The sequence below is a fragment of the Balaenoptera borealis genome (assembly GCF_965194805.1).
Source record: "Balaenoptera borealis genome assembly, contig: HAP1_SCAFFOLD_1048, whole genome shotgun sequence".
In the NCBI taxonomy this organism is placed as follows: domain Eukaryota; kingdom Metazoa; phylum Chordata; class Mammalia; order Artiodactyla; family Balaenopteridae; genus Balaenoptera; species Balaenoptera borealis.
In genome coordinates, this window is record NW_028123163.1 from 17,611 (window position 1) to 44,712 (window position 27,102).

General features: G+C 43.1%; 1 protein-coding gene across 2 annotated transcripts in view; it reads right to left on the minus strand.

Moving 5' to 3' along the window:
* SERPINE2 (serpin family E member 2) overlaps positions 1-27,102 on the minus strand; it is a 71,440-nt gene that overhangs the window by 14,920 nt on the left and 29,418 nt on the right. For both annotated transcript variants that reach the window (XM_082409163.1, XM_082409162.1), the window contains exons 2-4: positions 9,618-9,898; positions 6,294-6,521; positions 752-949 (exon numbers count right to left, since the gene is read on the minus strand). In XM_082409163.1, the coding sequence (XP_082265289.1) occupies positions 752-949; positions 6,294-6,521; positions 9,618-9,876 (685 nt within the window). In that variant the 5' untranslated portion in view covers positions 9,877-9,898. The remainder of the gene's footprint in view (positions 1-751; positions 950-6,293; positions 6,522-9,617; positions 9,899-27,102) is intronic.

Here is a 27,102-nt window from a genome sequence, read left to right on the forward strand (position 1 = left end):
TGAAATACTACCACTTAACATTTTATTGAACATCCTCCAAGACATGTCTGTATGAATATATAGAAAGTATTTTACATAAATGAGATGAAACAGCATCTGCTGTTCTGTAACTTGTTTTCTGAAATCAACCACATATTATATAACTCTCTACTTATATAAATCTAATTATCATGTGTGTTCCACTACATGTACGTATATGGCTTCTATTTATTTGCTAGTGTATGATTATCTTCATATTATAAATTCCTTGGCGTGAGACTGCTGAGGCGGGGCTTCTAGAAAGTCCTCCAGACCACGGCTCCCCACCACCAACAGCACCCAAGGGTGCCCACATGCCCCCCACACCAGAGCCACGATTGGGCTTTGTCAATCTTCGTAATTTTTGCTAATCTGATCAGTGGAAAAGAGATCTAATTTTTACTTTTATTTTCGATTTGGTAATGTAAGATTGCTAATGATGACTTGACAATACATGCAATATGTTTCATGTCCATGATAATTCTCATTTTGTGAATTATCCTGTCATCTTTAAATTTCAACCTAAAAGCGTTACATGTGTTATACATTAATACATAACCTTTGTAAATAATGCAAAGACTTACCATGAGCTTTTAAAAAATCCTGCCCTCTCCTCCCCTGCCCTTTATAAAAAATAAAAAGGCAGATTTGCTCTTGAGCTAAGTGACAGCACCCGAGGGCCTTTCTGCGGCTGGCACATTCTAGGACTGAGTCTCACCGAGTGTGAACTTACCGCACCGGAACACGGAGAGCTGGGCCAGCATCGGCACTTGGTAGGATTTCCCATCAGCTGCCACAAACGTGCGCTTCTTTGTGTTCTCAGGCTGAAACCGTGATTTCCATAAACCCTTAAAATACACTGCATTGACCAGGACCAGTCTGGTGAGGACACCGTCGAGGAGATCCGGGGACAGCAGATTGTCGATCATACCTGGGCAGTCAGAGAACAGACACAGAGGACACTCAGGATTGGCAGTCCGCTTGGGGGCAAAAGGCAGCTGCAGGGTCGGGGGGAATGAAAAATCTGAGAAATTTTAAGATTCAAAGATTTGTAAAATTTAAAAATTCAAAGATTTTTAAAATTTTAAATTTACAAGATTTTTAAAAGAAATTTTATAATATCCTCTAGTCCCTTCTAATTTTTTTCCTCACTAAAAATTAAAAGCTGAAAACAAGTTAAAAATCAGAGGACCAGAAAAGACTTCAGAGACCCTCTATTTAGGGTTACCAAACTTTTCATCAAGAAATTCTTTTATAACTAATTCCCTATAAACCCCATATTTTAAGAACATTTTGCTCATCCACATAAGCTATACTTAATTCATAATTAATTTCTCTGTTTTTGATAACTGACATGTATGACTGCCAGTGAGGGCTTTTGGTCGGCACAAGATAAACAGTTGTCGTGTTGCTTTGTTGTAACCACTGGGTTGATTTAATCCCAGTTAAAAATAAAGGAACGCTTCAGCCTGTGTAATGTTATCAAAGGCAAATGCTTAATTTCTCTTAAGATTTTAGGAATGTTGAGCATTAGTTTGGAATCCCTGATTATTATATATTTACTTAAAGAAGAGTTGAGACTAAAATTGGTATCTATATTTATGGGTCAGGGATCCATTTAGGCTCATATTATAGAGATAAGAAGAAATGGGGTCTCTCCCAGAATAATTAATTGTTAAGGAAGATGCTCTTCACAGGATATCAGGATGGTCCAGCTTGTTTGTGCAGGAATGAAGCACACACAACTGTTGCAATTTCAGGATGTTCTTGTGAAGTCACAAAGACCCTTCTAAAGTGCTACCTGTGCTTGAAGCTTTGAATTTTCATTTAGGTTCCTTTTGCTTGGTTTTTGAAGATTCAACTGTGCGTTTGTGTGTGTGTGCGTGTGTGTGTGTGTGTGTGTGTGTCTGTGTGTGTGCGTATATGGGTTTAAGAGAGATCACTAACACTAAAGCTATTAAAAATTAGTTCAGTGTAGCTTTTGGTCCAACTTTTTAAAAATGTTCATAATATAAATGCAAGTTACAATACATTAAATGGTGAGAATAAAACCAACAGCTTCTGAAGAAGCAAGAATATCTGATTCAGCAGAGAGAGCTTTAAGTTCTTTGAAATGAAGCTCAAGAAGATTCGGAGGTACAATAAACAGATGTTTACGTCAGTCATGGTAAAGAAGCACACTTGGAGGATTCCCTGACCCACAGGGCGCCCAGCAAGACAGTGTCATCATTGCTCATTACTTACACAAGGGGGCACCAACGCCACCTTACATCAGGATCTGGAAGGAAAATACATGCGATATAAATAGCCATCGCTCAAAGCAAAGCGGCTTCTGTGAACAGACTCTGTCCTGTGGGAAGGAAGTGAAAACTCTGTGCTCCAGCGATAGCAAGCTCTTGAGAGTTGGTTTCCCAATAGCGAAGGCTGTGTTTTGCCTTTGCTGGGACCATTACCCAGTCCAATTCCTATTTGCCTTTGAGACATACCTCAGTGGTCCCCTCTTCTTATATCTCTTCTCTGTCACTCCTCCCCATCTCCTGGAGTTTCCATAAAGCCCAATGCTCAGCACCATCGTTACACTGCAGTATTTTATTCTAGCCAAATGCAGCATCTGTCTCCCTCAACTAAACTGTGAGCTGCACAAAAGCAAGAACCCTGTCATTCATTTTTAAAAAATCACACCTAAGATTCTATGTTCACTATTCTGTTGTTGCACACCGAGAGTCTGAAGGAATCTCTTCTGCCCTTATTTCCTAAGGTAAATAAAGCCTCTTATTGCCACTGGTAGAACTAAGATATAATAAGGGGGCACAAAGAAATAAAAAGAAAGGATAAAAGAGAAGTGTAAGAAATGCATGGTTTAGAGGCAAGGAGGCACATGGGGGACCTGCCATCAATAACTGCCATAAACATGCATCCATCACCCATCCACCCATCCATCCACCCACCTATTCATCCATCCATCCATGTATCCAGTCTTTGATGTCTACCTGAGAAAACAAAACAAAATAAAAATAAAACCCGCCCTTCCAAAATCTATAGATTAGAGGGAAGTGGAGGCTGATATAAGTGACTTGGAAATGCAATTGTAATAAATATCTTCAAGTGAAAGTACTTAAGGATGTGAGGGCAAATAAGAGGGGGATGCGATCTGGTGGATGAGGTCAGGGATGGATGGATTCCTTGAGGAAGTATTACTTGAGCCAATAGCTATAAAAATAGCTCACATTCGTTGAACATTTGCAAAGTGCCAACCACCTTGCTGAATGACTTATGCTTATTATTTATAGTCCCATAACAACCTTAATGTTATTATAACAATTCTAGTAGGTACCCCTGCTATATCTCCATTTTACAGACGAGGACGCTGAGGCACAGGGTTAAGTAACCTGCCTAATGGTACACAGCCAGCAGGTGGCAGTACTGAGGTTCAAACTGGGCTCTCACGCTTGTAACTATTATGCCATTCATGAGATAGTGTGAAATGAATCGGCAAGGGGCAACGGGGAAGGAAAGCATTCCAGGTAGCAGGATGCACCGGGGCGGGGGAGGGGCCGGGGGGGCTCCTGTGATTGGAGAGAGGATGGCAAATGTGACAGTTGGGAGGAAGCCCGCGTGGTTGGGGCTGAGGCCGCAGAGAGGTGGCAGGGCAGCCCCAGCCAGGCCAGCACCACATCCCTAGCACACTGGAAAGGCCCCCCCCCGCCCCCACTCTCTGCAGGGCAGGATCTGTCATCACGCAGCAGTCTTCCACACGTGGACAGTTTGATCACCAGGGTCCTTCCGACACCTCGCATATACACAAGTGCCTCTGAGCGGGCAGTTTGGAAATTTGTGGGAGTGTTTCTGGTTGCACAGACAGTGGCCAGAGATGCTACACGTCCTGCAGTGTTCAAAACAACCCAAACAATGAACTATCCTGCTTTCAAACGCCCCGCTGCGTAGTCACGTTCGTGAGAAACCTGCTCCTTGTCATCTGAGCCCAGAACCTTATTCTTTTTCCGGTGTAAACACAAAGTATCTTTTATTTTGGATACTTTTAATGTATGCTGAATTTGTCAGGAATGCGACTACCACGCAAACCAAGTGGAACCTGTACTTGTTTTGCTCGGAAATTTACCAAGAGTTTTGCAGCGTTTTAGAAAAAACTGCCTCAACGATGGTAACACAGCCCGTGGTTTTCGTGTCGCCAGTGCAGTGTGCCTGTCTCGGTCTGCTTTTGTGGCTGTCAGTTCACAGGCAATGTGAATGTCGATTCTTATTCTAAGAATCTGACTGTTACGTATTCAGGGATGGCTGTAACCCAGGGTTTACCTGCTGAACTACATCTGTAAATAACTTTTGTTTGTCCTGGTATTACAGTTTGGCATTATATTATTTTTTTTAAAATTTGTGTACATGTGCATAGGTTATATGAGCTACGAGTTTCATTTCAAGAGAGTAAACAGAGTGAAAATCTTTGTTTAACAGCGGGAGTTAGGTCTGCAGGGTTGAAAATCACTTTTCTAGCCTCATCGCTTTCCCTTCCCCGGTTGCTGTGAGAAATGCATTGAGTCAGTGTGTGTTCAAGTGGTTTGAAACGGTCGGGCGGCATCCTGAGGGACTTACTACTCCCAGGACACAGCAAAGAAGAAGGCTGGGTGGGTGCTGACACGTCACATCATACAGCTACCCGCATCTGAGGACCATCAGCTTCCTATCTCTGTTCTTAGCCCTACAGGCTCAGAAAAACACACTAACCCCCTCCCATTTGCTGGTCTCCTGATCATTTCGTGTTTTCAGGAAGGGAGCCCAGGTTGCACCGTGCAGGATCCTGTTGAAAAGGGATGTCACAGGTTTACCAAAACCACACGCTGGCTCTCCTCCACCCTCCAGAGCATTCCCCATCCGGCTCTCCTCTAGCCCCTCACATGGTTTGCAAATATGCACATCTACAAGTCTGGAGGGAGACTGGGGGAGGACTTGCTTTAGTGCAGAATGCTAGGCCCCTGCCTCAGAGATTCTGCCTCAGTAGATTGGGGTTCAGAGATCTGCATTCTTTTTTTTTTTTTTTTTTGCTTGGGATCTTAGTTCCCTGACCAGGGATTGAACACAGGCCCTCAGCAGTGAAAGCACCTAGACCTAACCACTGGACCATCAAGGAATTCCCCAGAGATCTGCATTCTAAACACATGCCCCAGGAACCACGCTTTGAGAGACATGACCCGAAAAGCCAGAGTTTCCCCAAGTTTTGTCTTTGGGCTTACTCTCCTTATTAAGTCTCTTTTGCTTCCACTCTTGTGACTTCAACTCTCCCCTTCGGTGAAAAACGGTTCCCAAATCTCTATTTCTAGCCTTAACTCTCCTCTGATGTTCTGGACCTACCTCTCCCTCTGAATGTTTCCACCTGAACCTGAAGTTTACAAATTAACAGGCTAAAAACACTGATGTTAGACATTTCTTGAGTTTCGTGGAGGGAGAGATGCACGTACACAAGTAATTACATAGTGTGGATGTGCTCTAACGAAGGGTGCGGTCGTGGATAAGCATATGCCCATCATAACCGGGGGAGGCACTTACTTCCTGGGAGGACAGAAGCAAGAGATGAGGAAGGGGAGGGCAGAGGGAAGGGGGAGGGCCATCACAGGGGCAGGGGGTTAAGAGGAACAAACTATTATGTATAAAACAAGCTACAAGAATGTACTGCACGACACAGGGAATACAGCCAGTATTCTATAATAACTATAAATGGAGTATAACCTTTAAAAATTGTGAATCACTGCATTGTACACCTGTACCTTATATAATATTGTATGTCAATTATACTTCAATGTAAAAAGAAACAGGCAAGGAAGGTGTGGGGAGAGCTCAATCCCGAATCTTAAAGGCTGAGAAGCACATTCTGGGCAAAGGGAATGTGGATACGGAAGTAGGAAGGAATGAGCACTAAAACCTTCGAAACAGACAAGGGCCTGTGGGCAGGGACTCTGGAGATGAGACGCTGCGGAGAAAGAAGAGAGTCTGCAGAGCTGTATTCCGCCCTGCTGCCCGAGAGCCACAGGGAGACAAGTCCCCGGGGGGCACAGGGGATGGCGGCAGGAAAAGGGTAGGAAGGCGGACTGAGCCGTGGGGTCCCTGAGAGAGAAAGGGCGGAGCAGTCAGCGGGCCCAGGCCTTTCACAACAGAAGGGCCACTGGACACGCAGGCCCCAGTGAGGGTCTCAGAGCCCAACTCACGCTTTCATTCATAAAGTGGGAAATCACGCCCCCTCATTCCCGGGAACCGTGGCCACTCACCCCTGGTCTCGTTTCTAACCCACACGTTGATGGAGTCACAGGCGGAGGCGGGGTCTTCGAAGTTCGCGTTCCGGACTTCACACTGAAACACGTCTTTGTTCCTCGTGACGAAAGGCACTTCCATCTTAAAGCCATTCTTCACAAACACGGCATTGGCCACCGTCACAATATCTTTATTCTTCTTGGAGACGATGGCCTTGTTGATCTTCTTTAACACTTTACCGACTCCTGAAGGAGAAAGGAGAAAATGCAGCAATATTTCCGCAAGAATGTAGGAAGGTTTTTTTTTTTTTTTAACATCTTCTATATTATGGCAAATAAGAACAGTATAAACAAAACTAGTACGAGTAGCAAGAGACTAAGTCATCTGCTTTCTCAGTGGCCTTCTGTTAAGAAAAGGGAGGGCGTAGAATGAAGTATAACTATTAATAGCCCCTAAAGATCAATTGCGCTTCTAGCTTCAAAGCAGGCATCTTCCAGGCCTTCTCCACAACTTCCCCAAGTAGACCTCGCTCTCCTGGAAGACTTTCCTGACACCAGGTCAATAGGGAGACTGGAAAACTCTTCAGTTATGTAGCCATGGGGGAATAAACCAAAGGACTCTTCCTAATCCCGTCTCTCTTTCTTAACAATCTGAAGCGCTATTTCCTTTCTTGCCAAAGATTTAACAGCACAATTTTTCTCTATTTTCGGGAAAAAAAGGCATAAAGTTGAGCATCAGAAAGACTATAAAAAATGGCCATGTGCCACCATCCAAGAACAAGGTGATTTTTACTTGATACGAAGCTCACAAAGTAAGGGAATTAGTTTTATGGCAACGTAAGCTTTACTTCACACAGGCCATTCATACACGCTCCATTTAGTTTCAGAGCATGGAAAAGAGGGAAATAAGTTATAAAGGATGAAATGTGTTCCTACAGAGAGCTCAAATTACAGATCTGTCTTACTCGCTTGGGGTCCTTTCAAAATGACACTGTCCTAAAACAACCGGCAGAGTCACCTTGACGGTCCCCTGGAGAGCTGACCTGTCATTCTTAAATAATGGCAGGTAAGAGCCCCACGGTTTGGCCCTTTGTGAGGTCTCTGGAGACTGCACCGCTCACGGGTTCTGTGGGGCAGGCCCAGCAGGAGTGGGCAGGCACGTTGTACAACGAAGGGACCAGCAGACTTCAGAGCCCAATCACGGCACTTGTCCCTTTCAACTCCTCCACGGTCCCCAGTCTCCTGCCCAGAAAAGATCAGGGCAGATCCTCCTCCTGTGCCCCAGACTGTCCTGCCTCTGCCCTCAACCAGAGTGCCGCTGTCTTGAGTTCTCAGACGCTGAGCCCAAAGCAGAGCCTGAAAACCCACCCGGGCTCCCCCGGTGAGTCTGTCATGTGAACTGAAGTCATTCCACAACTCGACTGCTAGTGATTTTGGAGGAAGAAGAGATGGGGGTTGGGGGGAGTTGCCAACAGACCAATATTGTCAAAACTTTAGAAACACTACTTAAAATGAATGTGGCTCAGCGGGAAGACAAACAAGGACAATCCAGTTGCTCTCTTGGAATGGTGCTGGCCGACAGGGCCTGGATGGCGCTGGGAGAGGCCAGGAACCCCGTGGGTGATTCACTATGAGGTTATAAATCACCAAGAGTTCTGTGGGCTTCCAAGCAAGGGTACAATGGTGTGTTCCAAATATTTAGTCCCCCAGTGCTTCCAACAGGTGAACAAACTGCAAACTCACGCAACAGTTTAATGCCCTGTAAACAGAGCGGGGCGGGTGGGCATCTGGTGCTGGCAGCCCCCGGGGGCTACACTGAGAAGGATCTAACTGGGGCACAGAGGGGAGCCCTGGAGTACACAAACCCCCATCTCTCCTCCTCTCCCAGCGAAGGCACCAACGTGGTCAAGATTCCTAGAACTTTATGGCCAGTGGGAGTGGAGGAATGTGGGTGGGAAAACATCCTCGCTTCCCAGTAAAGCAACTAAAACCTGGATGTGAGATGTGACTTGTCAAGGTGATGGCACAGGCTGGTGCCAAGGAAGGGCTCCAAGGCTAGCGCTGGCCCATGCCCAGCACTGTGGAGGGGGCGGTGGGAGGGGACTCAGCTGAGAAACCTGAGCTAAAGCTGAGGGACAGCACTAGGGGGTGTAAGCTCTTAAGCTTAAACAGGTAATTAAAATGGGGCTTTCTTTCAAGAAAACGAAACCATTCCTACTGGGCCTTTTTTTTTTTAATTTATTTATTTTATTTATTTATTATTTTTGGCTGTGTCGGGGCTTCCTTGCTACGCGCGGGCTTTCTCTAGTTGCGGTGAGCTTGGGCTTCTCTTGTTGCGGAGCACCGGCTCCAGGTGCGTGGGCTTCAGTAGTTGTGGCGCGCAGGCTCAGTAGTTGTGGCTCGTGGGCTCTAGAGCACAGGCTCAGTAGTTGTGGCACACGGGCTCAGTAGTTGTGGCTCGCGGGCTCTAGAGTGCAGGCTCAGTAGTTGTGGCGCACGGGCTTAGTTGCTCCGCGGCATGTGGGATCTTCCCGGACCAGGGCTCGAACCCGTGTCCCCTGCATTGGCAGGCGGATTCTTAACCACTGCACCACCAGGGAAGCCCTGGGCCTTACTTTTAAACAAACTTCTTTTATAGCTTTTTATTTTGAAATAATGATAGAATCACGGGAATTTGCAAAACAATATACAAGGTGGTCCTGTATATCTCCACTTTCACCCAGTTTCCCCAATGGTAGTATCTTGCATGGTGGTAGGTACAGATCCACAACGAGAAAACTGCCACTGGTGCAGTCCCCAGAGCTCATTCACTTATTTTTCATACGTATGCGTGTGCGTTTGTGTGTGTGTGTGTGTGTGTGTGTGTGTCTCTATGCAATTTTACCCCCATGGAGATTCGTGTGTCTGCCACCTCAACTGAGACGCAGAGCGGTTCCATCAGCATAAGGCTGACCCGGGCTGCCCTCCATGGTCACACCCACCCACCTCCCCAGATTACGGATTTAAAAGTACGTTCACAGCCATGATGCATTCTGAGCCCTGTACAACATAGAGAGGGGGCAGACGGGAAGTCTTCTTGTTAGAGATGAGAAAACAGGGGCATTCAAGAGGTCAAGTGACTGTCCAAAGCCCCACAGCTACCGAACGGAGACGAGAACCCAGCTCTCCTAACTCCTAGCATTGCCACTGTCCCTTAGAGGAGACTGGCCCTCAAGCCCAGGAGGCACCAGCAAGACCCCTCCCAGCTGCTCTGCTCCTCGATGCGGTAAGCAAAGACCAAGCCAGGGGCCCTCCAGACTGGGACTCCTGCAAGGCCCGCCAGCCAGGCCCAGGCGCACGCACCATTCACGCCGTATCTCATCACCGTGGTGAGCTGCTTCTTGGTCCTGCCGTCGGCTCCCAGCTGAAGCATCCCCAGGACGGACGCAATCCCGTGGGGGGAAACGACGATGTTGTCATGAGGCCGGGACTTGACAATCTGATTGAACACCTGGATTCCTGTGTCCGAGCCTAGTTCCTCCAGAGACAGGGGGTTGAACTGGGAGCACACAGAGGGCAATGTCACGGTGGCCACGAGGAAGAAGGGAAAATGCCAATTCATGGTTCCTTCTGGCAAGGACAACCTGAAAAATGAAATCAAGAAAATATTTACATTCTACATTTAATGAATACTTTTTTGGAGGCTACTTTGTACTCAGCTAGATATGATTTACTATACTCAGTGTAACTGAATGTCTTTAATATATTCAAGACACAAGAGTGTAGATTAGATTGTTTTCCTTTATGTATATTTTGTTAGGGGGATGGGGAGCGAGAGGAAGGAAACTTCCACTTGCTGGTCCCAACTCTGTGCCAGACACAATTCTAATCATTATTTTATCCTTGTTACCACCCTTCATCCAATCACACCAATATTTACTGAGAGCCTACTGTGTGCCAGGCACTTGTCTAAGTGCTGAGCATAGAAATATAAGTAAGATGGCCAAGACCCCTGCCCTCCTGGAGTTTATATTCTAGAGGGGAGACAGAAAGTAAACCAGGAGGCAATAAAGTCATTTCAGAGAGGGATCAGGCCACAACAATAAGACACGGTGATGTGAGTGAATGGAGTGGGGGAGCATGGGACAGGACAGGCAGGGAGGCCACCTCTGCAGAGGGACACGTGTGCTGACAGCTGAGTGACGAGAAAGGGGGGAAGGATGTGCCAGGCAGAAGGACGGCAGGGCAAAGGCCCTGAGGTGGGAACAGAGGTGGATTGTCGGAGGTTGGTGTGCCAGCGATGTAAGGGACATGGAGGGGAGAGGTGGGGGAGGAGGTGAAGAAGAAAAAGGGGCCAGATCCTGAAGGGCCTGTCACACCAGGTATGGCTCTTGCATTTCATTCTAGGGGTCATGAGAAACCCCTGGAGGGAGCTCCCCGCTGGCACAGTGGTTAATACTCTGCACTCCCAATGCAGGGAGCCCGGGTTCGATTCCTGATCAGGGAACTAGATCCCAGATGCATGTCCCAACTAAGAGTTCGCATGCCACAACTCAGGAGGCTGCGTGCCGCAGCTAAGGAGCTGGTGAGCCACAACTAAGGAGCCCGTGAGTCAAAACTAAGGAGTCCACGTGCCGCAACTGAGGAGCTGGTGAGCCGCAACTAAGACCCAGTGCGATCAAATAAATTAAGAAAAAAAACAAAAGAAAGAAGGCACTGGAGAGTTTGAAATAAGGGAGTGAATCCCTTGGGTTGCTGTGATTATCTTATAACTACACGCTTTCTTTTTTTTTACCATATATATAACTTTCTTAATTAATGAATTGTTAATGAAAATAAATTTAAGTGACACCCTTAAATCTACAAGAGGGCAGAACAATTGGCAAATTCATCAATTGTGAAGATGGCGTTGTTTATACTGATATTCTCAGTTACAGTGATTTTTTTGAAATATGCTTTCTTCCTTGACTACCACTTACTGAGCTTTCTTTGGCTGTGACAAGCAAGAGGTAGGAAATTTACATGTGTTTATGGAAAAGCAAATACTTTCATTAAATAAGACCTTAGAAGCGGCAGCTGGTAAAACAAAAGCAGAATTTGAGATGTGGCTAATTTGGTCCCTTATAGACCCGAGACTTCTGATCAGCACAAGTTTCCCCAGGAAACAACTTGTCCTCCTGTTATGTGCATTTACATGGGGGAGGTTGGGGGTGTCTGCAGAGAACAAGAAAGAGGGGAGCCTTTTAGAGAGGAGACCTGGAGCGAGGGGAAATAAGGTCCATATGCTCCAGGGAAAGAAAGGGCACCAGGACAGCATCGGGCAAAACGGGCATGTGTGTTCCCTTGCCTTCCTCTCTATGTACTTGGCCTTCTTCCCCCCAAGTAGATGTTCAGTAAATACGTGTGGGATTAAACTTGATGGCTGATACACATTCTATTTTTGTTCATTCTTTTTCATTGCATCAAAATAATGTTTACTGAGCGTGACTAATTTAGTCCTGAGCCTCACTCACTCTTAGCTCCAAACACTTCTCAAGCAGAGTGAAATTCACTGGGGTGGGAAGAGGCCTGTCAGCAGAGGCAGAGCTCCCCGCCCGTGCTCCACCAAACACTCAGGGCCCCAAGGTGAACCATTAAAGACATCATTGTTCAAGGTGATGGTGCAATTTTCTTATATGTTGGGAAAAAAGCACATTATAAAAAATTTAGAACATTCAGAACTTATCCAGCGCTTAATTGTAAAATGATTGTATAAACACAGCCTGTCTAAATTCAAAACATGTAAGTGACCTACATACACTCCCGCTTGGGGCTTTCCTATGGCCAGCGTGGCCTGTTTTGACTTTGGCACCTTGGACTGTCTCTAAAACCACGACAATCCCCTGAGTTACTTTCAGCCTGTTGGATAATGGAGCGCTTCCAAATCCTGAATGGAAGTTCTACTCATTTGGTCTAAAAATTAGACATTGTGTCCCCTCCCCTGCTTCTTTCTTTCTGGAAATAAACTTCCTCTTTAACATTTAATATACTACAAAGCCATCATAAGTATAAAACAATTTGTACCTTCTTTGTTACAAATGGCCAAATTCGGTGACTGGCACCAACTTCATCAATCTGAACTGTTGACTCTTGCATTACGATGGCTTCTGGCATCTGCCTTCAGTGTGCCATTAGCTATTCTCCCCAAGCTTCCCAAAGAAATCCTCCTGGATCAGCAAATATTTGAATAAATATTTGAATCTGCATACTCATAAAGGACATCAAATTGGTTTTGCCTCTGATAGCTTAAAGTTGATTCACCCACATACTATAGACTTATGTAGAAGATTGTAAAACGGGTAGAAAACAACAGTAACGAGAGAAAGCTAAGTTCCAAGGTCTTGGAATCAGCAAACACAGTCTCCCAAATAAATACCCACCTTATTTAGCAGAATTTTTCTTGGTTGTGAATTTTTTGCTAAAAGAACAGTTTCATTATAAAGTGGGGGAAGGCTGCCAGGGGTGTTTTTCTTAGTTCCTTGGATTTGGGAAGTTTTTGTGAGATGTCTGTGTGTAGTTTCATAACAGTGCATTGGGACAGTGTCAGGGGCTGTGCAGAACTTGGAATCAGAGCAGTTTTTCTTTCTTTAAATTTTTTTGAATTTTATTTATTTATTTATACAGCAGTTTCTTTTTTTTTTTAACTTTTGATTTATTTATTTATTTATTTATTTATTTATTTATTTATTTATTTATGGCTGTGTTGGGTCTTCGTTTCTGTGTGAGGGCTTTCTCTAGTTGCAGCAAGTGGGGGCCACTCTTCATCGCGGTGTGAGGGCCTCTCACTGTCGCAGCCTCTCTTGTTGCAGAGCACAGGCTCCAGACGCGCAGGCTCAGTAATTGTGGCTCACGGGCCTAGTTGCTCCGCGGCATGTGGGATCCTCCCAGACCAGGGCTCGAACCCGTGTCCCCTGCATTGGCAGGCAGATTCTCAACCACTGCGCCACCAGGGAAGCCCTACAGCACGTTCTTATTAGTTGTCTATTTTATACATATTAGTGTATACATATCAATCCCAATCTCCCAGTTCATCCCACCCCCACCCCCACCCCCCCGGTGGCTTTCCCCCCTTGGTGTCCATACGTTTGTTCTCTACATCTGTGTCTCAACTTCTGCCCTGCAAACCGGTTCATCTGTACCATTTTTCTAGACTCCACATATATGCGTTAATATACGATATGTGTTTTTCTCTTTCTGAATTACATCACTCTGTATAACAGTCTCTAGGTCCATCCACAGCTCTGCCCAGCTCTGCAAATGACCTAATTTTGTTCTTTTTATGACTAAGTAATATTCCATTGTATATATGTACCACAGCTTCTTTATCCATTCATCTGTCAATGGGCATTTACATTGCTTCCATGACCTGGCTATTGTAAATAGTGCTGCAATGAACATTGTGGTGCATGTGTCTTTTTGAATTATGGCTTTCTCTGGGTATATGCCCAGTAGTGGGATTGCTGGGTCATGTGGTAATTCTATTTTTATCTTATTTATTTAGTTTTTAAAATTATTTATTTATTTATTTTATTTTTGGCTGCATTGCGTCTTCGTTGCTGCACACGGGCTTTCTCTAGTTGTGGTGAGCGGGGGCTACTCCTCTTTGCGGTGCATGGGCTTCTCATTGCAGTGGCTTCTCTTGTTGCAGAGCAAGGGCTCTAGGCACGTGGGCTTCAGTAGTTGTGGCACGTGGGCTCAGTAGTTGTGGCTCGTGGGCTCTAGAGCGCAGGCTCAGTAGTTCTGGTGCACAGGCGTAATTGCTCCGCGGCATATGGGATCTTCCCAGACCAGGGCTCGAACCCGTGTCCCCTGCATTGGCAGGCGGATTTGTAACCACTGCATCACCAGGGAAGTCTGGTAATTCTATTTTTAGTTTTTTAAGGAACCTCCATACTGTTCTCCAGAGTGGCTGTATCAATTTACATTCCCACCAACAGTGCAAGAGGGTTCCCTTTTCTCCACACCCTCTCAAGCATTTGTTGTTTGTAGATTTTCTGATGATGCTCATTCTAATCGGTGTGAGGTGATACCTCGTAGTTTTGATTTGCATTTCTCTAATAATTAGTGATGCTGAGCAGCTTTTCATGTGCTTCTTGGCCATCTGTATGTCTTCCTTGGAGAAATGTCTATTTAGGTCTTCTGCCCATTTTTTGATTGGCTTGTTTGTTTTTTTTAACACTGAGCTGCATGAGCTGTTTATATATTTTGGAGATTAATCCTTTGTCCTTGATTTGTTTGCAAATATTTTCTGAAGGTTGTCTTTTCGTCTTGTTTATAGTTTCCTTTGTTTGTCATATATAACCTTTATTATGTTAAGGTAGGTTCCCTCTATGTCCACTTTCTGGAGAGTTTTTTTTTATCATAAATGGGTATTGAATTTGTCAAAAGCTTTTTCTGCATCTATTGAGATGATCATATGGTTTTTATTCTTCAATTTGTTCATATGGTGTATCACATTGATTGATTTGCATATATTGAAGAATCCTTGCATCCCTGGGATAAATCCCACTTGATCATGGTGTATGATCCTTTTAATGTGTTGTTGGATTCTGTTTGCTAGTATTTTGTTGAGGATTTTTGCATCTATATTCATCAGTGATATTGGTCTGTAATTTTTTTTTTTTTTTTTGTAGTATCTTTGTCTGGTTTTGGTATCAGGGTAATGGTGGCCTAGTAGAATGAGTTTGGGAGTGTTCCTCCCTCTGCAATTTTTTGGAAGAGTTTGAGAAGGATGGGTGTTAGCTTTTCTCTAAATGTTTGATAGTATTCACCTGTGAAGCCATCTGGTCCTGGACTTTTGTTTGTGGGAAGATTTTTAATCACAGTTTCAATTTCATTACTTATGATTGGTCTGTTCATGTTTTCTGTTTCTTCCTGGTTCAGTCTTGGAAGGTTATACCTTTCTAAGAATTTGTCCATTTCTTTCAGGTTGTCCATTTTATTGGCATAGAGTTGCTTGCTGTAGTCTCTTAGGATGTTTTGTATTTCTGCGGTGTCCGTTGTAACTTCTCCCTTTTCATTTCTCATTTTATCGATTTGAGTCCTCTCCCTCTTTTTCTTGATGAGTCTGGCTAATGGTTTATCAACTTTGTTTATCTTCTCAAAGAACCAGCTTTTAGTTTTATTGATCTTTTATTGTTTTCTTTGTTTCTATTTCATTTATTTCCGCTCTGATATTTATGATTTCTTTCCTTCTACTAACTTTGGGTTTTGTTTGTTCTTCTTTCTTTAGTTCCTTTAGGTGTAAGGTTAGATTGTTTATTTGAGATTTTTCTTGTTTCTTGAGGTAGGCTTGTATAGCTATAAACTTCCCTCTTAGAACTGCTTTTGCTGCATCCCGTAGGTTTTGGATTGTCATGTTTTTGTTGTCATTTGTCTCCAGGTATTTTTTGATTTCCTGTTTGATTTCTTCAGTGATCTTTTGGTTATTTAGTAACGTATTGTTTAGTCTCCATGTATTTGTGTTTTTTACATTTTTTTCCCTGTAACTTATCTCTAATCTCATGGTGTTGTGGTCTGAAAAGATGCTTGATATGATTTCAATTTTCTTAAATTTACCAAGGCTTGATTTGTGACCCAAGATGTGGTCTATCCTGGAGCATGTTCCATGTGCACTTGAGAAGAAAGTGTAATCTGCTGTTTTCAGATGGAATGTCCTAGAAATATCAATTGAATCTATCTGGTCTATTGTGTCATTTAAAGCTTGTGTTTCCTTATTAATTTTCTGTCTGAATGATCTGTCCATTGGTGTAAGTGAGGTGTTACAGTCCCCCAGTATTACTGTCTTACTGTTGATTTCCTCTTTTATAGCTGTTAGTATTTGCCTTATGTATTGAGGTGCTCCTATGTTGGGTGCATATATACATATACATTTATAATTGTTATATCTTCTTCTTGGATTGTTCCCTTGATCATTACGTAGTGTCCTTCCTTCTGTTGTAACATTCTTTATTTTAAAGTCTATTTTATTGATATGCGTATTGCTACTCCAGCTTTCTTTTGATTTCTGTTTGCATGGAATATCTTTTTCCATCCCCTCACTTTCAGTCTGTATTTGTCCCTTGGTCTGAAGTGGGTCTCTTGTAGACAGCATATATATGGGTCTTGTTTTTGTATCCATTCAGCGAGCCTGTGTCTTTTGCGTGGAGCATTTAATCCATTCACATTTAAGGTAATTATCGATATGTATGTTCCTATTACCATTTTCTTAATTGCTTTGGGTTTGTTTCTGTAGGTCCTTTTCTTCTCTTGTGTTTCCCACTTACAGAAGTTCCTTTAGCATTTGTTGTAGAGCTGGTTTGGTGGTACTGAATTCTCTTAGATTCTGCTTGTCTATAAAGCTTTTGATTTCTACGCCAAATCTGAATGAGATCCTTGCTGGGTAGAGTAATCTTGGTTGTAGGTTCTTCCCTTTCATCACTCTAAGTATATCATGCCACTCCCTTCTGGCTTGTAGAGTTTCTGCTGAGAAATCAGCTGTTAACCTTACAGGAGTTCCCTTGTATGTTATTTGTCATTTTTCCTTTACTTCTTTCAATAATTTTTTTTTGTCTTTAATTTTTGTCAATTTGATTATTACGTGTCTCAGCGTGTTTCTCCTTGGGTTTTCCTGCCTGGGACTCTGCGCTTCCTGGACTTGGGTGGCTACTTCCTTTCCCATGTTAAGGAAGTTTTCAACTATAATCTCTTCAAATATTTTCTCGGGTCCTTTCTCTCTCTTCTTCTGGGACCCCTATAATGCAAATAGTGGTGCATTTAATGTTGTCCCAGACATCTCTTAGGCTGTCTTCTTTTCTTTTCATTATTTTTTCTTTATTCTGTTCCATGGCAGTGAATTCCACCATTCTGTCTTCCAGGTCACTTATCTGTTCTTCTGCCTCAGTTACTCTGCTATTGATTCCTTCTCGTGTATTTTTCATTTCAGTTATTGTATGGTTCATCTCTGTTTCGTTGTTCTTTTATTCTTCTAGGTGTTTGTTCTTTAATTCTTCTAGGTCTTTGTTAAACATTTCTTGCATCTTCTCGATCTTTGCCTCCATTCTTTTTCTTTTTCCTGGATCATCTTCACTATCATTATTCTGAATTCTTTTCCTGGAAGGTTGCCTATCTCCACTTCATTTAGTTGTTTTTCTGGGGTTTTATCTTGTTCCTTTATCTGGTACATAGTCCTCTGTCTTTTTATTTTGTCTATCTTTCTGTGAATGTGGTTTTCATTCCACAGCCTGCAGGATTGTATTTCTTCTTGTTTCTGCTGTCTGCCCTCTGGTGGATGAGGCCATCTTGTGCAAGCTTCCTGATGGAAGGGAATGGTGGTGGGTAGAGCTGGGTATTGCTCTGGTGGGCAGAGTTCAGTAAAATTTTAATCTGCTTGTCTGCTGATGGGTGGAGCTGAGTTTCCTCCCTGTTGGTTGTTTGGCCTGAGGCAACCCAACACTGGAGGCTACAGGCTCTTTGGTGGGGCTAATGGTGGACTCTGGGAGGGCTCATGCCAAGGAGTACTTCCCAGAACTTCTGCTGCCCATGTCCTTGTCCCTGCAGTGAGCCACAGCTGCCCCCCGCCTCTGCAGGAGACCCTCCAACACTGGTAGGTAGGTCTGGTTCAGTCTTCTATGGGGTCACTGCTCCTTCCCCTGGGTCCTGATGCGCACACTACTTTTTGTGTGCCCTCCAAGAGTGTCGTCTCTGTTTCCCCCAGTCCTATCAAAGTCCTGCAATCAAATCCCACTAGCCTTCAAGTCTGATTCTCTGGGAATTCCTCCTCCTGTTGCCGGACCCGCAGGTTGGGAAGCCTGACGTGAGGCTCAGGACCTTCACTCCAGTGGGTGGACTTCTGTGGTATAAGTGTTCTCCAGTTTGTGAGTCACCCACCCAGCAGTTATGGGATTTGATTTTATTGTGATTGCACCCCTCCTACCATCTCATTGCAGCTTCTCCTTTGTCTTTGGATGTGGGGTATCTTTTTTGCTGAGTTCCAGTGTCTTCCTGTCGATGATCGTTCAGTAGTTAGTTGTGATTCTGGTGCTCTCACAAGAGGGAGTGAGTGCACGTCCTTCTACTCCGCCATCTTGAACCAATCTCCAAATGAATCATCAGAGCTATTTTTGATTGATGTTCTGGGCATAACTTCTTCTTGGCCTCAGTTTCCTAGGCTAAATGCTCAGTGGTCTAAACTCACCTGGCTTGTGTATATGTCCAAGACTAAGCTTTCACTTCTCTCCAAAGTTCAGTAGCCAGGAAAGTGGGTATTAATCCATACATTATTATAGGCTGATAACATTCCTAATATTAACACATATTCATGTCAAAATAGATAGTCTTTTACAGGAAATAACTGTTGGAGTTATCAGGCTTTGAAATGCTTATTCTCTAGAACGAAGAGATTCTCATTATGGGAAGAACATAATAACATCCTGTTTTATTTTTTAAGAGAAATTATACTTTAAACTTTCAAATAAGGGAAGGGATAAAGATGTTGCTCAAATGTATTACATAGCATTAATATGGACAATCATAATCTATATAATATTTCAATTTCTTGAATAATCTTTTCTTAACACTGAAAAAGTCTCTACTTTAGGCCATCCTTGGAGGGAGATCATATACCTATAAATAAAGCCATTACCACAGGCATATCCTTCCATATGTGGGCTTCTCTTTCCCCATGGACTTCTAGTTTCACTTACTCCAAACCTTTCCTTTCCAGTGTGGGAAATGTTTTTGAAGTATTTGGGTGCTGCTTTGAGCTTTAAGTAAGATTCAGTGTTATAAACAATGGGTTGGTAGTTTTGAAATGCCAGACTCAGAGAGCATCCCTACCACCAATATAAATGTACCACCTGACAATGGCAGGCATTAAAGAAACACACTCTCTACAGGCCCCATGACTTCAACCATCACTTCTAGACAGATGATACTCTGATCTGCTGCTCAGATGCTCAGCTGAGTTTCAGTGCCATGCTTTCCACTGTTTGCTGCCTATTTTCACCTGATTGCACAGAACACAATCTTGTCTTGAAACATCCTTCATGGGTGGGCTATGGAGGGCCACTGACTCTCCTCCTAAAGGGTTGGTTTCCTGTTGCTGGGCCTTGCTCTTGCCCATGTCCATGACATTGCTTCTCTCCCTGGCTCTCCACCTAGAACACCAGGGCTTCCCCCAACTCCTTCCGTGGCCTGTGGGAAGCTTTCCCTAATTTCTCCAGATGGGGTTAGCCACCCCCTTCTCTGAATTCCCATAGCATTTCCTATCTACACCTCTCATTTTGTTTTTCAAGTATTTTTTTTCCCTCCCAACTAGACTGGAAGCTCACAGAAAGCAGGGCCAGGGTACTTTAGAATCCTGGTGCCCACAGGCTCTCATTTAGGGCCCTGACATTGGGTAGACGCTAAATCAGAGGTCTACTCCAGCTGTGCAAGTGTTTGGTTTGGAAGACAAGGCATTGTAGAAATATTTTAAGCAACTAAAAGTTAGATAATGTCACATACAATCTAGATTTAGAGTTCTTCTCAGGAAAAAGGAAAATGAATGGGTGTTCTGGTAACACAGGGCCCTCATTCCCACGGCAGACATCCTGCATAGCAACTGCCCCAGGAGCTGGGCGCCTGCTTTCCTACATGCCCCCTCTGCTCCCCACCAGTTGCCATCACTCACATTACCTCCCCAGGCTGTGAAAAGCACTTGTGGCCAGACTCCTGCACTGAACAAACGCTCATCCATTAAACAATGGGAGCCTAGTACAGTTGGTCACAAAAGATGAAGCTTACTTTCAACCTTATAAATTCTTTTTTTACAAAACAAAATGTCTGTTACATATAACACATGAGCAAATGATAAATAACATGATATCTGTCGGCTCAAATGATAAATAATATGATATCTGTCGAGTCTATTTAGAATAACAAATAAGATGTGTGAAAACAGTGTTGGGGGGAAAAAACACTGGAAAGACTCTTCTGGCGCCAACTCTTAGCCAGATGATTCCCACCAGTTTTAGGAGGACCCAGGAGTGCCTAACAGAAAATACTCCATCCCTTCTTCTTCTCTAAAAAATGTGTAAAGTTATATATTTTGTAAAATGTATATATTTAAACATTTTTTATGTCATAAAAGATTTCAAATATATGCAAGATAAACCCTCAATACCCAACATCCAGAAAAAATAATTATCAACTTGTGGCTTATTTTATTTCTTTCAAAATCAAAGATTATTTTGAAGCAAATTCTAGAGAGCATGTAATTCGAAATATTTTCAGTATATACTCTAAACCTAAGGAATACACACACACATAATATCATTATCCCACTCAAAAATTAATAACTCTTTATTATGTTAAATATCTAGTCAGTGTCCAAATTTTCCTGATTGACTTCTGTTTTACAGTTTATTTGAATCAGGATCTAAATAAGCTCCAAACATTGCAACTGGTTATATATCTCTTGTCTTTTAAAAAATCTTCCCCTAGTTGCTTTATTTTTAACTTTTTCCTTGGAAGTCTTTTTTTACTGAAGAAACCAGCTTACTTGTCCTATAGAGTTTCCCAGTCTAGATTTTGCTAATTGCACTCATGTGATGCTGTTTAGCAAGCTCCTCTGTCTTCCTTACTTCCTGTAAACTGGTAGTTAGACCTAGAACAGCAGTCTGCAAACTCCTGGGCCAGATCTGGCCACACTTTTTGTTTTGTCTCTGGCTGCATTCAGGCTCCTACAGCGAGTTGAACAGACAGCTGCCCAGTTGGACTGCAAAGCCAGGAAACATTCACTACCTGGCCCTTCACAGGAAGTTTGCCAATTTCTGCTCTAGAGGCTGATCAGATTCAAATTTCTTTTTTGCAAGAGTATTTCACAGTGGTACTGCCCAGGAGGCTGGAATCAGGAAACAGCGGCTGTCTGTCTCTTTTCTGTGACGTTAGCAGTTACTCATGATCATTGCCTAAGTGCATTGTTTTATTATGGCTTGCCAAATGGTGCTTTTGTAATTCTTTCTTTCTCCATTTATTGGTTGGAATATTTCTATAAAAAGAAATTTCCCATAACCAACGATTTGGTTGTCTTGAGGTTCAGTTTGTATAGCAAAGGCAAGATCCATTCCCTGTATCATTCTCCAAATAATGACTTGGTTACCCAGAATTCTTAGTGTTGACCAGAGGGGGTTTCTTTGTTTGTCTGCTTAGTATAATTACGAACTCATGTTTTTCAACATATTTTAAGGGTTTTGATCTACTAAAATGTTATTACTTTTATTAATGCTCAGAATGAGCCTCTTCAGGTTGGCTCCTGAACCTTTTATGTGACCCTGTAGTCTCAATAGCTTCCTTGTTTCTGGTTTGGCAAGATGTTCCAGGCTCATTTTGTCCCAGTTGGAATCAGACACTTCTCTAGGGAACTCTGGTTCCTTTTAGTGGGAGGCAGTATTTAGAGACCACAATCTGAGTATCTTGACCAAATAAACCCTAAGTTAACTGTGGGGATACTGGGCAACAGACATGTAGAAAAATCCAAAATCCACTTACATCCCTCTCTGGACTATAGCCGAATACTGAAATTCAAGTTATGGAAGATAGACTGCTACCCTGTGAATTGGTTTGCCTCCCAGGGCTGTATGGCATAGGGGAGGCACACTAGATAATGAAAATATGGGGGAGTGAGCTGGGCATTAAAAGTTGGGCTAGGATAATCAAAATGAATCACCCTCATGTGAAGGCACTGAGTCTCCTGGATCAACCCCATCCTGAGTGAGGTCCTAACAATGCAAGCTCCTGAAATGAACAACTGGCCCACAGCATAACAAGGACAGTCCCCCAGTTTATCTTGGTGCGGGGGGCAAGGTGTGACAACCAGCTCCCTCCCGTCAATGAAAGCTGACATGTTCTCAGGCACTGGGAAACTGTTGATATCCTTCTGGTCTCTGTGTTCCTAGGATCCTGGTTCTTGGAAACTAAGATCCTTTATTAATCTACCTCTGGATTAACCAGTTCTTCTGGGGGGGGGGCTACGGGAGGAGGAGAACAAATAGCACATCAGATTATATTAGAATCATGACCTCTCCCAACAGCTTTCTTGACAGAGCTTCCCAAAGAAGTAAGTGTGAAGGAAAGGCTGCCACACTGAGACTTCTAAGTGGCCTTAAGTAGGACTGTGCTGCCCAGCAGTCAGGCCAAATGTTCCTCACCGACACTCTGCCGACAGGCAAAGGCCTGACACTGTTAAGGGTGTTTGGCAATAGGCATTCTGGAGAACTTCAGGAGTTGACCTATGGAAGTGAAGGCTGTATCTGCAAAGTGACTGCAGTTGCTAATGAACAAATAACTGTGGTTAAGCCTCAGGTCTGGTCCTAGAATGGAGAGAGGAGGACTCTAGTCCCTCTAGCCTCTACAAACATTACTGAACTACATCCACCGGAACCTGTCCTCATTTCCAAATGTCTACCGCATTCTCTTAAGTCAGAAAATGAGATGAACAAGCAAAACTAAAGGGCCTCTTGATACCCTTGGGAAGTGTACAGAGTATTATCTGAATGAGTTAGCATTCTTAAGACTTAAGAGAACAATCAGGAAATGCCAACTGATCAAAGTGACAGTAGCTTGGTGGTTCTAAAATGTCTTCTTTCAGGTTACTGGAGAGAGACTTAGAGACCTCTTTGGATTTTTTTCTTACATTTTTATCAGACTTCAAAGTATATGCTTGATCTATGACACTAATTAATTTTTCCAGAAAGGAACCTAAAAATACCCAGGAAAGAAATGTTCAGCTACTGAAATGTATGGCAACAATGTCTAAAAGGTTCCTTCAACAAAGAGACATATTATAAGTACACTCTAACTGATATCCAAGTGTCTTTCATCCACATACCATTCATTCTGAAATCTCTTTTGAGGTGAAAGGGGAAGGTTATGAGGAAGAAGGCAATTGGGGCTTTGTTAGTTGTTCATCTTTTCTTTATGGTCTTTTTTAAATTGAGAGGTGTCCATCTTTTAAAATACAAGATTATGGGATATTTATTCTATTTTCCTCTAAGTGTCAGGGGAAATTCATGTAAGGTTCAAATCCCAATTTCACCATCTACTAACCAAGAGATCCAAGGCAAGTCACGATCTTTATCAACCTCAGCTTTCTCCTTTACTGTATTAGAAATCAAATTTCAAGGGTGGTCATGGGAATTCCATATTCACAACAGAAAGGCAGACAGGAACTAGCACAGTATCTGGCTCAGAGTAGGGGCTCAGTAAATGTCGCCCTTGTCTTCCTCATTGCTCAAGACCCGAAACAGTCTTTGATTTTTACTTCAACAGCTATTTAGAAAGCCTCAAGGATCGAGCTAAGAAAACAGGTCAAACAATACTTCCACCTTGATATAGCCCTGTCTGTGTCTTTATAATTTCTTTAGACTATTTAAAACACAGAATAAGACAATGCTGGTGTGTTCCCTTCCCCTTATAAGAGAAAGAAGGGGTTCTATTATGGCGGGGGTGGAGGTAGGTAGGTATGTTCCAAAAAACCTTTCATAGTTCTGAGATGTGCTTTTTAGTCTGTTGACTTGGGTCATTAAATCTGCTTTATTATGTATGGTGCCAAGTCGTATAGACTTTCTTACTGACAAATCTTTAAGACAAAACAGTTTATATGGGTGATTTTCTAATCAATAGTCAAGACATGTCCTAAGACATCATAGTGATATTGACTCGTGGTTCTCAATCTTTAAAACAAGGTAGCACCTTTTTGAGACCTAAAAAAAAGTGTTACAGATGCTTCTTGACTGGTTATATTTTTAGTACTGGTGAAAATACATGGTAAAATGCTACCATGAATTCATAAAAACTAATAAAAGGCAAATGCTTTTTATCTATACATAACAGCATCTTGATACATTTCAAAACAATCATATTTTGAGATATCATTTATTCAGTTTCTACTCAAAGCTGGACCAGGAACATGATTTTTCTGACCCCTGAGAATAACTCTGATGTTGTCTACAGGTCTTCAGTTCATAGGTGAGAAATCAATGCTCTCTAAATTGTTGCTAAAAAAGAAAATGAACAGTAAGTGTTGGAAGTGTAAATTGATAAAAATCTTTCTGAAAGGCAATTTTTCATGTGCATATTCTTTAAAATGTATATACCTATTGGAAAAGTAATATTCCTTCTATCACTCAGTTCTAAGGTAATAATAAAAAAAAAGATTTGAGTCTAAAAATGTTCACTGTGGAGTTATTTCTAGTAGCAAAATCACTGCAATATTCTTTGCAATAGATAAATTGCAATAACAATGATCACTGCGACCTAAATTTCCAATGAAGGGACACCGTGGGTGACCTCTTATCAGCTTTGTGCATTTCTCCTCTAGCGTCTGTGTTCTTCGTTGCTAATCATTTGCACCTGTTATTTTCAGAGGCTTGCTATTGTGAGTTGGAGCCCACGATCTTAGTGGGTTCTAAGTGGCTGGGAGTTTACATACAGCATTCTGCCATCTGGGAGGTCAACAGCCACTGACTACTGGTCAGGAGTACAAAAGCCCAGCTTCTTTGCCTCAAGGTGGCACAGACCACCTGAAGGTGCAACAGACTCTCTAGAGCTCCCCGTGGGATCAGGCTGATGTAGGACTTCACCTGATATTGCCCCTTGATAGGCTGCTTCCCTTTCTAATTCCCATTTCTTCCATTCCCTTACTGTTTCACCTGGGAGCACTTCCTCAACGAATCAATTACACTTTATCCTTGACTCAGGGACTACATCTGGGAGGGCACAGCTTACGACACCCAACAATAAAGGATAGTTCATGACATCCATCCAACACAGTATCGTTCAGAAGCTAGGAAACTATCCTTGAAGAAAACTTAAAGATATGGTAATATATTCCAGATAGCTCAGCTGAGATGTGTACTAAGAGGGAGCAGAGAAGGCTACAGAACACAATTAAATCACAGTGGTTGAATCACAGGATCATAAAAACTTGAATAAAAAATGGTACTTATTGGAAAATGAGAGAGTTGAGAAATATGTTGGGATCCTTTTATCTACACTAAAATGAATGCTACACCCCATTACAACCCATGGACCATTTCATGTTGAGCTTTTTCAGTAAGCGATGGCTTTATTTTGATGAACACGATTTGACCCATTTATGTGGCTAAATATTACATATCTACATATTAGATATTTAATGGCAGGGATTACAGTTAATTTTTTTATTCCCTGCATATAGCATAGTACCTACTATATAGTTGGAACTCCATAATGTTTATGAAATAAGCTGTAATTCTATGGAAATTAACTGTTCCCATTACTATTTTAGGTAGCAGCAGCAACTGCTATTGCTAACTCAAAAAAAAATCCAATTTGTTTAAAACTTGTAAAATACATTCTTAAGTACTCAAGAATACTAGCCATCATTTATGGAATGCCTACTATATGCCAGACACTGTACCTGGAGCTTTATATATTCAACGTCTAGCTGAATCCTCAAGTTAAGAAGTAGGCATTAGTACTTTTATTTTACAGATAATGAAAACTGAGGCCCAATTAAATGACCTGCCCAGATCATACAGATCATACAAGGTGAAGAGATGTCTGAAAACCAACACTTTTAGTCAATACATCATGGTGACTCTTGTGCGGGAGTTTAAAGGGTCAACCAAGGAAAAAGTAAAGAAACACTGCCTTCTTTCTACCTCTCTGTCCTGTGCTTAAATCACCAAATACTTGGAGTAAACAAGTGACCACAGCTCTACAGGGCACAGGAATTGAACAGAAAGCTTGTTACTCTACTGCAGTGGTTCCAGCTGGGAGGGAGAGCGGCACTGCCCCCCAAGAGACATTTGGCAACGTCCGGAGGTGTTTTGGGTTGTCACACCTGGGACGGGGTGCTACTGGCTTCTCACGGGTTGAGGCCAGGGATGCTGCCAGACGTCCTACGGTGCAGGAGACGGTCACCACCTCAAGGAATTATCCAGCCCCAAACGCTAGTTGTGCTGAGGATAAGGAAGGCTCTTCTAGAGCACAAAAAAACACACATTTCCACTCTTCCCCAATGCGTCACAACTGACTTTCCTTAACTTAGAATCGAGCCTTCAGTCTGAAGTCACAGACTGTTTCTTGTCAAAGCAACAACTGTGCTCACACCGTCACAGTGGTCCTCCCTGGAACTTTTGACCCACGAGAGAGGAAGGGATCCAGTCCATCCCTTTTGTGAATCCCAGAAGGGAAGGTTTGTGGTACCAGTAGTTAAAGCTTTGGCCTGCCAGCCCACCTTATCAAATCAGGCTCTTCTACAGCCCGCGGACGTTCTGCGGCTGGAGTGGAGAATGCCTGCGTCATGCCGAGCCTCCCGCAAGGATGGGCAGGGAAGGCGTTTACAGCGGGCCCAGTTGTTCCTCCACGGCCTCCCTCTGCTGCAGCACCTCTGAGTACCAATGAGACCCCTCCCATAAAGCAGCGGCAGGGAGCCGAGGCTGGCATACCCAGCCGTTACCCCCATCAGCCTCTCCTCCCCACCCACTGCCTGCTCCCCCATGCCCAGCAGCCCTTTCCCCGCCCCCCCCAAAGCAAAGTCAGCTCTATCTTTCAGGGAACCAAACTGCCAGGTACAGAGAAAAACCTAAATGCTCACACATCCCTAAATTATTCTTACGACTACTGTACTTACTCCCTGGGAACTTTCTGAACTAATTATATTCACTTACATGCTTAGCTAAGCAAAACTGAGCCCAAATCTCTCTTTTCCTCCCTTTCCTCATGAAAAGGGAGCAGAGGCCAGAGAGGGAAGGAGACTCAGCAGACGAATGCAGAATTGCGTCTCCAGCAGAGCCAAATTACC